Source organism: Varanus komodoensis, unplaced genomic scaffold (genome assembly GCF_004798865.1).
Source record: "Varanus komodoensis strain SLA01 unplaced genomic scaffold, ASM479886v1 scaffold24, whole genome shotgun sequence".
In the NCBI taxonomy this organism is placed as follows: Eukaryota; Metazoa; Chordata; class Lepidosauria; order Squamata; family Varanidae; genus Varanus; species Varanus komodoensis.
Genome location: NW_025335641.1, coordinates 4,555,697 through 4,568,958, shown reverse-complemented (window position 1 = coordinate 4,568,958; position 13,262 = coordinate 4,555,697). Strand labels below are relative to the sequence as shown.

Sequence of the window (13,262 nt, the reverse complement as noted above, 5' to 3'; positions counted from 1 at the left end):
TGAAGGAAAGAATAAGAGAAACAGATAGCTGGCAACAAAGGTAGGAGTATAAAATGCTTTCATTGCAGTAAATACAGGTACTTGTGGAGCTACCTGCTACATTCAATAATAGGGTTAAGATTAATTTTAATATATATTTTAAAAGTACTTGTATCCCACATTGTTACTAACCAGAATGATTGGATTTGAAACATAATTTTATCAACACTTTCCTTCTATCCCTTCTTTTCCAATAAAAAGACATTTTTCATTATAACAAAGATTTCTTTCTGCTGTGGATTTTTATTATCTATAGATTATTGTGTTCATCTTTAGATCCGTTGTTGTTTATGTGAAAATGACCAACTCTCAGTGCAATGCTAGATTCTTTTACTTAGAAGTTAAGTCCCATTGATTTCATATTTAACACAGATAACACTTTTTAAGCGTGTGTATTCAAAGTGCAGAAAAAGGAATGGATAGATATAATACATAGATGATATTTTATAAAAATGCTAAATAAAGCTGCACTTGAAAAAGCAGAGGAGAGTCCACCATTTTTATGGGGAAAGGCATAAACAAGGAGTTAAAAGCAGAGTAGTAAATTCCAGATATTTGGTTAGACTACTATAGAAAACTGTTTTTCCCTTATAATTCTTTTGCTGTTCACATTGCACCAAAGTCTTGAGTATTTGCCAAAAGCTGTCACTGTCTGTCAACCAATAAAGTTTACTTAAAGCTATGCCTTTGTGATCTAACACTTGAATAATTTACTATCATAAAATAGTTTAAAGTACAAATGTTTAATGTTATGCCAAGCTGGATGCTAAAGATGTTTTTGTCTAAAACATGAGATAATGGAAAGTATATTGTGGCATGTGAATGACTTTAGCCTTTTGGTGGTAAATGTTTGCATAACCAGAAAAGAATGTGTTGAGACTCTTGCCAGTAGAAAGGTATTGCCATACGTTGCATTAAAGTACTGTAAATAAATCAGTAAATATGTTTCTGTTCATATGTTAATCCATGGATAATGAATGTTCTCTTTGAATTAGAAATGCAATATACTGTTATCCTTTTTTAAAAGGTTCCAGTAAGAACTGGTCATAATTACTGTGGGTTGAAAGAAACATGAAACCAAATATTTTCATGATGATTGAAGTTGGATTTGAGGGAAGTGGCCATTACTTAAAATTGTTTCTTCCAAAACTAGAGCAAAATTAAGTTGCATATTTAACTTGCTGAATTTTAAAAATAATTTTTGGTACAGTGTTATATAACAGTTACCAGCAATATTAATCTATATATGCATTGTGGGTATTGGTAAAGTCTTCTACAGTATATATATTCTGTACTAATCAAGATTAGTAAAGAGAGTGGGAAACTATGTCCTAAATGTACTTTACATTTAATCTCTAGATTCAGTGGATTTAATGGACCTTCAGAAGACATCAGTAGTCATTCCATAATTACAGCTCCTTTTGCTTTTTTGCAGTAATTGCTGAGATGATGTTGATTGTTTCAGGGTTTAGGGTTTGAAAATTTTGCTTCTGAAATGTTTAGAATTTGAAAGGACTGTAGCATTCTTATGTCATAATTATAAGGAATAGACTTGGATGAGATTACTGCAGTTATTTAGAAAAACTCCTGGCTTTGAATACATCATCCAAAGAAGGAGAAAGTCTCCCTTATATGGAATTGGCTGGTTGATCCAAATCACATGGATAAGCCAGAGAACACAAATAAATGAGGTTTTCTTCTGGGAGTACAGTTTGCAGCTGTTAATGTGAATGGTTCTGAATTAAACTACAAAGTTATAGCATTTAAAATTCTGTTTCCACAAACAAATATTATTAATTCTACCAAACCATTAAATTTCTGGTAATATTGCAACACACAGTAGTACTGTTCTGTAAATTTTATAAAGGGAAATGTCCAAATTTGAACCATATGGAGGGATCCCTTGCTGAATATTTGTGGTTCACTGGGGTTGCATATAACTTGTAGCCCCACCCTTCCCTGTAGGGAACCAGCAGGATCCAAGAGTGGAGGTGCTTCAGATGTGCCTTTCCCTCTACTTTCAGGAAGACAATGACCAAGCAACTCAATGCTAAGGCACTAACACAATTTTGCATTGAAATACAATTAAGTTGATTAGGCAGAGCTGGCATAAGGGTGTCAGGACTGATGCTGGATTTGGGTGCCCTCCTTCATGGAAGACATTTTGGGTCAATGGGCAAATGCATAGAAGAGCACCTCTTCAGAGTGCAGTTGTACCATTAAGTAAAACAGGTGAAGCTTCAAGTTCAAAATGTATTTGTAAGATACACATTAGCTCCATATGCTGAGAATTCATGCCATGCTTACATTAGGGCTTTTAATTTATATACTCAGTTTGAGCACATTGTTGTTTCCAGCTTTTCAGTATGAAGTCCAAGACCAAATACACTGAACAACCTCAAAATTGGACAATCATGTATTTGCCTCATAAGAAGATACCACAAGATAGTTATAGTATCCCACAACACTTACTAAATATGCACATAGTGAAATATGCCACACTTACATCAGGGCTTTTATATACTTTTATTTGTTATTCCATCCTGGTAGGGTGCTCAGAACAGCTAATGTGTACAGTGGTAATACTATAATGAGATGAAAGGTACCCTGATTTCTAATAAAAATCTAAAGGGGAATGAGTTTGGGAGCTACAGCTCTGTCAGATTATTAAAATGTTATTTAAGTCATCACAATCTGGAAAGCAAAAATCTGGTGTATGTGTATTCAAAATGAGAAATGTGAAAATTGAGCAGTTGTACATCCCTGCCTTTAAAATGGTTGGAAAGGATTGTATTTCACATAGTTAAGGTACTTCCACATCATCCAGAAGTGCAATATTTTGTATGCCTATACTCCAAAAATCTCCAAAGTACTCTAAGAGCCTGAAAATTGTCCAGTTTTGAACCTGTCTCATGTCAGAGGCCAACCAACTAGTACAAGAAGGCACATTGGGGAAGAATATTAACTAGAGGGAATTCTATTACTGAGCTGGGGGTTTCCACTGGCAGCCTGGAATGTCTTTCTGTGCTTGCAGCATGCAAGCGGAATTACGTGCATGTGTGTGGTTTGGGTTAACCAACTCACCTAGGGTACCAAACATTTGAATTATTCGCACATAATCCAAAGTGGTAAAATTTAGTTCACATTTAGCCTCATGAATCCTGATAATTTGTAAGCCGCCCCGAGGCTTCGGCGAATGGGGCGGCATAAAAATGTTTAAATAAATAAATAAATAAATAAAATAAAATAATTTAAAGGGGAGGACTGAAGGGGTATATTTGCATAATGTGTCCCTTGAAATTGTAGGCCATTATGCACAACAAATGGTCACAATACTTTAGTACTATAAAGTGGCAGACATGTAGTGCTCATTTGCCCCAGACACACTGATCCAGTATGAAATGAGACAGTTTTGTATCTGAGTGATAAAACAATGAGATGTGAAGTTTGTCTTATAAGAGAAGCCTGTTTTCCAACCCAGAATAGGTAGCTTACACTTTGGGTTGCAGAAGTTCCATTGTTTACTCACATGCTTGGATTTGGAAAAAGGAAAATTCTAGTAACAGCTAGGAATATTCCCTAATATTTGCAGGATGATTAACTCTTACAATTACTTTTCAAAGGTATGAAGAACTAGATGCCAACAAAGGCCTTCTAGAAAATTTGAAAGGGAAGGTTATCATTGAATACCCAACTTTGCATGTGGTTTTGCAAAACGTCAAGACAGACATGGTGATTCTTGGCCATGGTAAGACAGAGTTATTTGCCTCTTTTTTTTCTTCATAAAAGTGTTTTGAACAAGAAAGAATTCAGGCATTTATTCTCCCTTTAATGCCAGGAATGAGTATCCACTTTGATGTTAGCCTGTAAATATAAAGCATTTTTGCTGTGCTGCAGTTATGTGCTCTGTAGTAGCAGGTTGGCATCTTTGTTTATTTTTGCTAGTAAAAGTTTATATAAGTTAACTGTTGCTATAGCATCATTAGCATTTTTCCACTTACCAGTTTATGATGTGTAAAATATAGCAAAACAGCTAGTCCCTTGTTTCTTAGCCATCAAATCTGACGAGTAGATGGACACACACCTGTCATACAAATACCCTTCTGAGTTATTTTGCATTCTAGTATTTGTGAACATCTGCAGTTCATTTGCTTTACCAGATCAAATGTCTGTTTGGTAATTGGAAGTTTATATTATTTCGAAAGCAAATACAATGCTGGAGTATCTTTTTCAAATTATGGTTGGCTATATAACTGAGGAAATTTTGTTTCATTTACTGTGAAACCTTTAAAATATCTTGGAAAATAATGCTTCCAGTTCATTTTTTTGCTAATCTTATATATTCCAGTGTTAATATACTAGGCACAAATAGTAACATATTTTTAAAGTTCTTCCACATTTTTCTTTTTATGTTAAAGGCATGTTTACATGCTACCTCCAGGAACAGAGACATCATGCTTCTGAATTCCTTTTCCTGGGATAAAGCCATGGGGTGTGGATAGGTATCTGGTTAGGAATTGTGGGGAACAGAATGTTAGACTATATAGGTGTGACAAATGGGAATTTGGAATGCCAGCTTTGCAAGGTATGCCAAGCTACAAGGCACACTTTCAGTTCAGAGGCTGCATTGCCACCCATCTGATTTACTTACAAGTTTTGGCCCAGACATAAAGGGAATCCAAGCTTCTTGCTTGTACCCATGGAAATGGATAGCCCATGAGTCTAGGACATGTTAAGCAGAAAGACAGTCCCACAACTCCCATTATTCCTCACCCTCCCATTTTGTACTACTCTGTTGTAATATTGTATCTTCTTTTTTCTTTTTTTGTCTAAATATGCATAAGATTACACAATCACCTTGAAACCATGGTAGATGGCACCAAATGGTCTAGGTTGAGCAAGGTCAATCCAGGTTGTGGAAAAGAACTCAATCTGGTTTCCAATTGAAAGTATGTATTTAGGACTAAGCAGAGAGAAATCCAGAAAAGTGAAATGAACTTAAAATTAACCAATTAAAAGTATGGTGTAGGTCATATAGATAGAGGAAAGGACATCAGCAGGAATGCCAGCATTTAGGTTTCCCTCTTATTCCTAACCATTTCCCACCTTTCTCTTGTTAACTTTGTGCCTACCCATTCATAGATGTTATACAAACTACGCAGAAAAACCCTGAATGGAACATTATCTGTCCAACCCTAACCCTCCCCTACACTATTTAAATTTTCAAAACAGTGTTTCTGATCAAATTCCCCATCTTTGGATTCTGTATTTTGAAATAAGTAATTGAAATGCTAACTTCCTTTGTTAATTGTTCTTGAATATTTGCTGATGTTTGAAAAGGTCATGGTTTGGCTCTGGCTGTAGCAGAAGTAGTAGATTTAGCTATAGCACAGAAGTTGGCATAATGTACTGCTCTCATGTGTTCCTTTTTGCCCTCAAACAAGTCCCTTTATATGGGATTGGACAGTAGGTACTGATGAAGGAATTGTACTGTTGAGGTATTCTCCTGTTTTGGAGCCCCTGTGCTTCAGCAGGTACGTCTGAGTAGAGTAGGTGAGAAAGCAGATGAACATGAGCTAGTCAGAACAAGAATGAATGACTCAGCCTTGATTGAACAACCCAAATATCAGTCAGTTGAAAGGTCCAATTTGAAAATTTAATGAACAGTCTTTTTGCAGCCAGGCTTATCTAATTGGCACAGAAAAACTGTTTTTAGTCTAAAAGGAATTACTGAAAATAACTAGGGTTGACATTTCAAGAGCTGCCATTCTCAATGAATAAATTCCAAAGTCTGTATTACCACAATACTTTTATTAGTCCATCCAAAATGTCATAAAACATTGTGTTGTTGTCACTGAATCTTTTACATTCCTCCAAGAAAATTTCCAATGTGATTCATAGAATATTTTCATGCTTTAGGCTTTACCTAGTTCCCACATATTGGAAAGGCAATGTCACATGTTAACTGTTAAGCTCCCCCTTCCTATTTAGGAGAGTGAGAATGACCTTCCTGCCTTAGAAGGCTTTTGGTGCTTTTACAGAAGGTGACATTTACTTGGTGGAAGAATTTTGAATTCAACTGAGATACTATTTTCCTCCTCTACTTTGTGCTTTAGTTGAATGCCTTGTCGTATAATTGAAGCTTTTTAAATTGTGTAGCTTTATTGCATCATTTTATTGTAAATGATGAGTTTTTTGCTAAGAAAATCTTGTTGGCCTGGAAATGAGAGGGAGAACTTAGAAATGAAAGGAATAGGCTTTCTAGAAGTAATTTACAGAATGTTTCTCACTCCAGAACACTTGGCAGCATTCTTGCAGCTGCCTATAAAAGGTATATTGAATGTAGCGAGAGATCTCTAAGGGAATGGGGTTCTTATTTCTGACTGGGAATGCTAGATGCAACACTTCAGGCTATGTTTCAGAGGTTGCATTCATGCAAATCAAAGTATTTTGATTTATGTTGCCCCCACAACTTTTAGCAGGCACCATAGTTGTATACATAGAAGGGATTTGGGATTACTGTCTTCTGCTGAAAGTTTGGGCCAGGTCCCATGAAGCCTGATCAGCTGTTTGGTTATTGCTTTTATAGAAGAGGGAGCAGCTGGCATTTTCCATGACTTGCCATCTCAAAAAAAGTGTTTATTGCATTACATTCAAGGGGAATGGCATACTTTTCAGCCTGATAACGAATTATATTGCATGGATGTTAAAAAATGGTTTCTGGGTTCCTACTTGCCTCTGTTGTTTCTGCCACATTAGGTTGAATTTTTTTCTTTTTTTTTAGGTTGAAATTTTTTATTTAAATAAAAACATACTAAAAAAATACATTCTGCCACATTAGAGGGCTGCTAGAGGGCTGTTATGTGAACCAATGAGTGTAGGTTATACAAGAGTCAGACAATCATGAAAAGATTGTTGGATTATTGTGCAAACCAAGCAAACATAGGTTATATAACACAACCCCTTCCTTCCCCATCCAAGGTCATATATTTGATTTGGCATCCACAAATGCTGCAGCTCTCCATAAGTTACATGACCCACACTTGAGCCACAGAATGTCCTGGTCAGATCTGTTCAATAACTTTTCAAGAACACTTTTTTCTACAAGGTTGTTCAGAAGCTTGGACATAGAAAGAACTTATTTAAATCTAGCTGCTAATATCATAATATTGTGCACCTCTTCCCAGCTGATAACCCTGTGAACACTTGCTAATAAGGTAAAATATTAAAACTCTGATGTTAAGAAGTGGTTGTCAAATGAGCCTAATCAACCAGTTCAAGCAAGCTCTGAATAAATAATCAGCATTGTTTGGTTGCTCTCCGTATTATAGAACATCACTCTTCTGTAGAAAAAATGCAGTGATGTCATGGATAAGAATGCAGGCTTTAACTAAACACTTCTTCAAAAACCAATTGAAATATTTATTGTGAGACATGGAAACTTAAAAGATTCATGAACTACTTGAAACTACACATTCCTTCTGTTGTGGCCACTTTTAAAAGACCTTTACAGAGTCATTGCAATGAGATGACTGGAATTCTGGATTGATATTCTTGTTTAAGGATATCTAATAATGCATTAGTTACTTTTGTAATTAACTGTAAATAGTGGCCTGTGTTCTGTAAGTTTTAACAGATAAATAATAAAAAGTAATTTGAAAATCCATTAAATATAATTTTAAGTAGATTGTTTGCTCTGCTTCATGGAATTATTCCATAATTGTGGAATTATGAAGTCCAGTTCATGTAAAGAAAATACAGGTACATTTCTGTCTTTCTGTCTGCAGCACCATCTGTGCTAGAGTTACTAAAGGATTATAGATGTTTATACAAAACTTTCTATTTCAGTATTCAGTCCATGCATAGCATATAGATGCGAATTGATCATACACTATATTTTAATATAGACGAAATGCAGCAGTGGATGTTTCCAGGTAAATTGCTCTTATTTCCCTGACCAGATTAATTTCATTTGTTAGAGTGAGATGCCTTTCTCTGAAAAGGACAAAGACCTAAGGCATCTTACAGCAAGAGTCAAAACATACAAAGATTTAAAACAACTATCCTCCCTGCCTGTACAACATTTCTGTATAGCTTATTAATGATTTCATATTCACTTCTGATAATCCTCTAACAAGGAATTCTTGGCATCACGCACACAAAACAGGTCAATTGTGTTAAGCCTTTGGTGAAAATACCCACAAAAAGCATTGTGTGTATTTCCTCATCTAAAGAGGCATTGTTGGGGTGTAGCAAGAAAATTGCAGTGAGCCAGATGGTGGAAAAAAGAGCGCACATCAGGAAACAAGAGCTCCATATGATGACATGATGACTAACCAAGCATCAGTCAGTCTTAGAACTCTGGACAGCTTGAATCCATAACATCTTTGGCTCAGACATGCAAGCTATGCTGAGATGTTGAAATACACAAAATGGCAACATGCATGCATCATGTCTTAATTTTGTTGAAAGGATTCCAACATGAAAAAATTATCAGCAGTTGTCTTCTGTGTAAATAAAAATCAAACACAGTACTGCCTGACATACATTCTTAATGGATGCTAAGAGTCAGTATAGGAAAAATGCTCATTATATGGCTCAGATAGGTATAACTAAAGTGTCATATTGATACTGAAGTGTCATATTATTGATCCTCTGCCTCTTTTCCCCCCATTCATATATGCAGTTAAAAAAAGAAAAATAGGAAGGCGCTAAAACAGGCTTGTGCTAGAATTCCCATCATTCCCAGCCATCTTGGAAGCACACATTACAAAATATCTGTGAAATTTATGTATCTATTTATGTAACTGCAGCATGGTGGACCATAGATTTTTCTCCCATCCCACCCCATTAACAGTAAACTGTTTCTGATCAAAAAGCATACTATTTTGTTAGCCTATCTGGAGGAAGTAGAACACCAACCCCCCCGCCATTGTGTCTATCAACTATGCCAGAGTCAATGCCCCATAAATAATAATATGATTAACTGTATGTCATGGAATGAATCTTCTCCCCAGGAAACAATCTTTGTCCCCAAGCAGTTCTGAGTGAGCATCCTGCAGTAAGCCTGGGGCGGCTGATTACTTTCCCCACAGTCCCTCTTGCTGCATACATTTCCATTCAAGCTTCCAGTTTTTCTGGCTCCCAAGAAATGAACTAATAAGTTGCTCAATCAGTCTAACCCAGTTAGTGTTGGTAAAGGAGCAGGGAAGGCTTCCTGTCCCACATGGTGGAGGCTGAGTACCGTGGGCTCTTGAACAGTCTGTAACCTGACTCCTTGCCCCATCCAAGGGTTACTTTGGCCTCAACAGTACATATACCTGGGTCCTGGTTTCTTCCAAGTCCTATCCACCTCTGCCTCCTTACTTGTCCGCCCTTCCATTCAACTTGGTTTCCCTCCACCATTGTCTTTATTCCTTCTGAACATCCTGCCCCCTCTCCTGTCTTCCTTTTATACAACCCCTTCTCCCTTGCCCCCCTTTCATCACTGCCTTATGGTGCTGCTCACTTAGGCTGAGGGAGCACACTGCGAGAGAGTGAAGGCTGATGAGGTCAGTGACTTGAAACATCTCTGCCCCAAGTTTCTCTGAGCTTGCCAATTGTGCTGGCCTAGGGGCCTGACTACGTACAAAATGTTGGGTGCCTGGTAAGTGGCGGCCAGCCTCAGTGGCCCTTCACAAGTTTGCACTTTGTGTGCGTGCGTGCGTGCGTGCAAATATGGATATACATGCAAACACAGGTCAGTGCTGTTTTTTAACCTTTGTGGACTTCTAATGCACTGTGCTTCTCATTTTCTGTATGAAGTTTGCATGTAAGAGTATTCTTGTTGGATCTGTGAGGAAAGAACACAGAAATCCTTTGTTTTTCTTCTATAACCCTTCCCTAGTGGGGCAAAAGGTGTCCACTTCTGCAGTGAAACTCTCCCACTATACATTCAGTGATTTCTTAGGGAGAAATTTACAGGACAATATTTTTGCACATTCCAGCTGTGTCCCCTTTTAATACAGAAGTCAAGTGGAGTCATTTACTTTATGGTAAAAGTAAACACAGTCCTTCTCCCCTGGACGGAGAAGGGCAACTGCAGTGGGAGACTCCCACTCACCTGGTCAGGAAGGGGCCACTTTTCTCAATCACTGGATGACTTCCTGGAAGGCTGGCAGAATAATGCTGAACTTGACCCTGAAAATGACACAGAACAGTAGGAGGGATGGAGAGGAAGGGAATCCCTTAATTAGAGCTGCTTCCACCTGATTTCCTACAAAGTATTATTTAGAGCAAGCAGAAAAGAAGACATAGCCAGCAAAGTGCTCTTTTGACAGCCTTTCTGGCCAATATTTCATGTTCGTTCTCCAACATAGTCAAAATGAAACTCTGTTGCACTCTAAGGTGATGGGTAAGTCCCAGATGAGGCTTATACTTTGGGCTTATTTTTCTGGAAGGACAGTTTTTGGAAACACCCCCTGGTAGAAGCCACACTGGTAGAAGCCAGTGACAAGAAAAAGGCTCTGCCCAATCATCTAAGAAGGACAAGAAGCCAGCTAATCTCAATTCTTTCACCCCTCCAAGCTTTTCTGTTCTTCCAAACATGGCTTCAGAGAGTTCAAACCTACATGGCAATAGTGCCAAAAGATCCAGTCGGTCAACACAGTGCTTAGACAGGAAGTCCAACTTGGCCTGACTGTCCCTATTTGGAATTCTCATATAGAGGAATATTAAAAATAAGTATGTTCTAGATATTGTGACCAAGAGATACTTTTTATATCTAGCACAACTTCTGAACAACAATGGAACTGAACAGTGGTTCTTTAGCTCCTTCGTTGGTCCCTGTTCTGGATCAAAAAAGTGGAATATTTTCCCTAGAGAAACAGATAGACTATCCTGGACTCCTGTCCTGCTTTTGTGATGGGGAATCAGCATTGCAAATTCTCCCATTGGAAGGATCATCAGACCTGTGAACTAAGGACTGAAACTATTCTGTGCTGTGGTAGCAATGCTTATTACATCTTTCTGCATCAAGTCTCTTTGTTATTTCTAGGCTTTTGAAGCTAACTGCCTGGACACTGAGAATGGTGTCATCGATCATGAAAATTTCCTGAGATGGTCATAGACATGCTCTTGCCTTCCAGACATTGTTCGCCCAATACAGTGTTAAATGAAAGGTGTTAATCCATTGGTGTTAAAGCAACAACAAAAATTTGTATTGCACGTCCTATGGTGGTCATTAAGTATCTTTAAGATAATTTGCCTAGCAGTCTGAAACGTGCTTTGAGTAGACAGATTCAGTCTACAGCAGTATTTGAAATGAGTCAAAGCCCCACCTCTCAAGTAATCATCCACACATATGCAGTTTTTTAAGTGTGGCCTCCCACCTGAACCCAACATCTGGTTCTCATCTGAAAGTTCTGTTGGTTCCAGTGCCCTCCCTTTGAATGACTGGAATCTTCAACATCATTGAGAATTCTCATACTGAAGATGGTATTTCTGTCAGTGTTTTGGAAGCAAGCATGAGTTTAGTTACTCCCAGCTAGCTGCTAGCTTTGACTTGGCAGAGAAGGAAGCTGGCAGGCTCTTTGTGAGAACTTTAACAAAAGAGGGGTGGATTTTGGAGGTGTCACACAGGTTCATATGTCTTTCCTGAAGGGCAGAAAGGAGTTGTCTTGCATGGAAAGACCCAGGAAAGCCAAAAGGTTGGACACCCCTGGACTAAACCTTTGCACGTGTGAATTTGTTGAGATCTTTTTCTAAAACACTTGTCTTTTAATGCCTTGGAAGGTTTACCCAAAACATCCTTCAAGCCCTTGCTCAATATCTTGAGCTACAGAGATTACAACAGGGAAACTGAGTTGTCTGGATCTCTGACATATTTATAGTTGCTAGCTATGGATTTTTGTGTAATTACTTACGCCACCTATAGCTGGTCATCACTCACGCCTTCATTTCTGATTGTAACCATTAAGCTTTAACCATGGGATTTGCTACTGTAAGAGTCTCACTGATTTGACATTATTCTCTAACTGGTGTTCTCCTCGTTCGCCAAATTCTTGCTGGGCTCCTTCCTCATACCAAGTGTAAGAGGATGCAGAATCAAGTACTTGGCTTCATGGTTGGCATATATGGTAGTCCTCTTTTATTGCATGCTACATGAGAATCCACTACTGGATTTAAGGTTTGGATACCTTGCCAGCCCTGTGGTTAGGGTGCTTTTCCCTTCTAGCTACCATCAAGAATACAAAAACGCACAAGCAAATGAAAATCCTCACAGGAAGTCCAAGTCTGTACTTTAAACTGATTATTATTTTGCAAGGACAGTTACATTTATGTAGGATCCATTTAAGGAGGACTCACTTGGCTCAGCATCAGCTGTGTAATTACTGTAATTCTTCCCTTCACTTTAGATGCCAATAAATCGAGTGATGACTTGATTAAAGGAGCTTCATCTGAGGAAGAAGGTGAAATCCATGATAGTACATGAAGAAGCCAAATCAGATGTGAGGATGGAGCAGCATATTTTACACCTGACCTTTGAAGACATATTCAATAGAGATATTAGCTTGAACATCCACTATTTATAATATCCCAAATCTATAATTGTTGAAAGGCGTAAGAATTGTTTATGTACACATACCTAATAAAGATTAAGCATCCTAACATCAGTTTTCTTTGTGAAAGTTACTGACAAAAATAGGATTTTTCTTCGTTGTGGCCTCTGTGCATCACACACATGGAAGATGTAGATGGGAAGATTCAAAAGCTTAACCGTTTTGGCAGGAATGCCATGCTCCCCCCCCCCCCCACAGTACAAGAAGGTGTAGTGCCTGCCATTTCCCCAGTCTTCTTGCAACCGCGGTTTGCTGTGCCTTGAGCCATTTGTCTCTTGGCTTAGATATACTTGTTGTTGTTCTAAGCTGTTCTATTGTTCCTTTCTCTTGTTAGATCCCTTGTTAAGATCTCCCTTCCAAGTTACATTATCTCCCTGCCCCATTTAGAAGTTCTTCTAAATCCCCTTTTCCCCTTTCCCCCAAAAGTGTGTGTGTGTGTGTGTGTGTCCTCCTATCGTTACTCTTTTTTTGCTGTACTTTGCTATCTATTTTCCCTTGATGGCTCAGCATGTGGCTTTCCGCAAGTGTTCCCAGTGCGGGGCCAAGATGTCCCCTCTGACCACATGATCTGTACCTTCTCTGTCTGGGAGAAGGCCACAGAATTGATAAGTGCGGCCATTGTCA

At 38.1% G+C, this 13,262-nt stretch overlaps 1 protein-coding gene across 5 annotated transcripts in view; it reads left to right on the top strand.

Moving 5' to 3' along the window:
• The window catches only part of ZNHIT6 (zinc finger HIT-type containing 6), a 40,506-nt gene extending 27,819 nt beyond the window's left edge, over positions 1–12,687 (top strand). For 3 of the 5 annotated variants that reach the window (XM_044432371.1, XM_044432373.1, XM_044432374.1), the window contains exons 9-10: positions 3,663–3,787; positions 12,435–12,687. In XM_044432371.1, the coding sequence (XP_044288306.1) occupies positions 3,663–3,787; positions 12,435–12,511 (202 nt within the window). In that variant the 3' untranslated portion in view covers positions 12,512–12,687. Of the gene's footprint in view, positions 1–3,662; positions 3,788–11,074 lie in introns of all 5 variants that reach the window. The other 2 variants (XR_006414942.1, XM_044432372.1) reach the window with 2 other exon arrangements.
• The last annotated feature ends 575 nt before the right edge of the window (positions 12,688–13,262 follow it).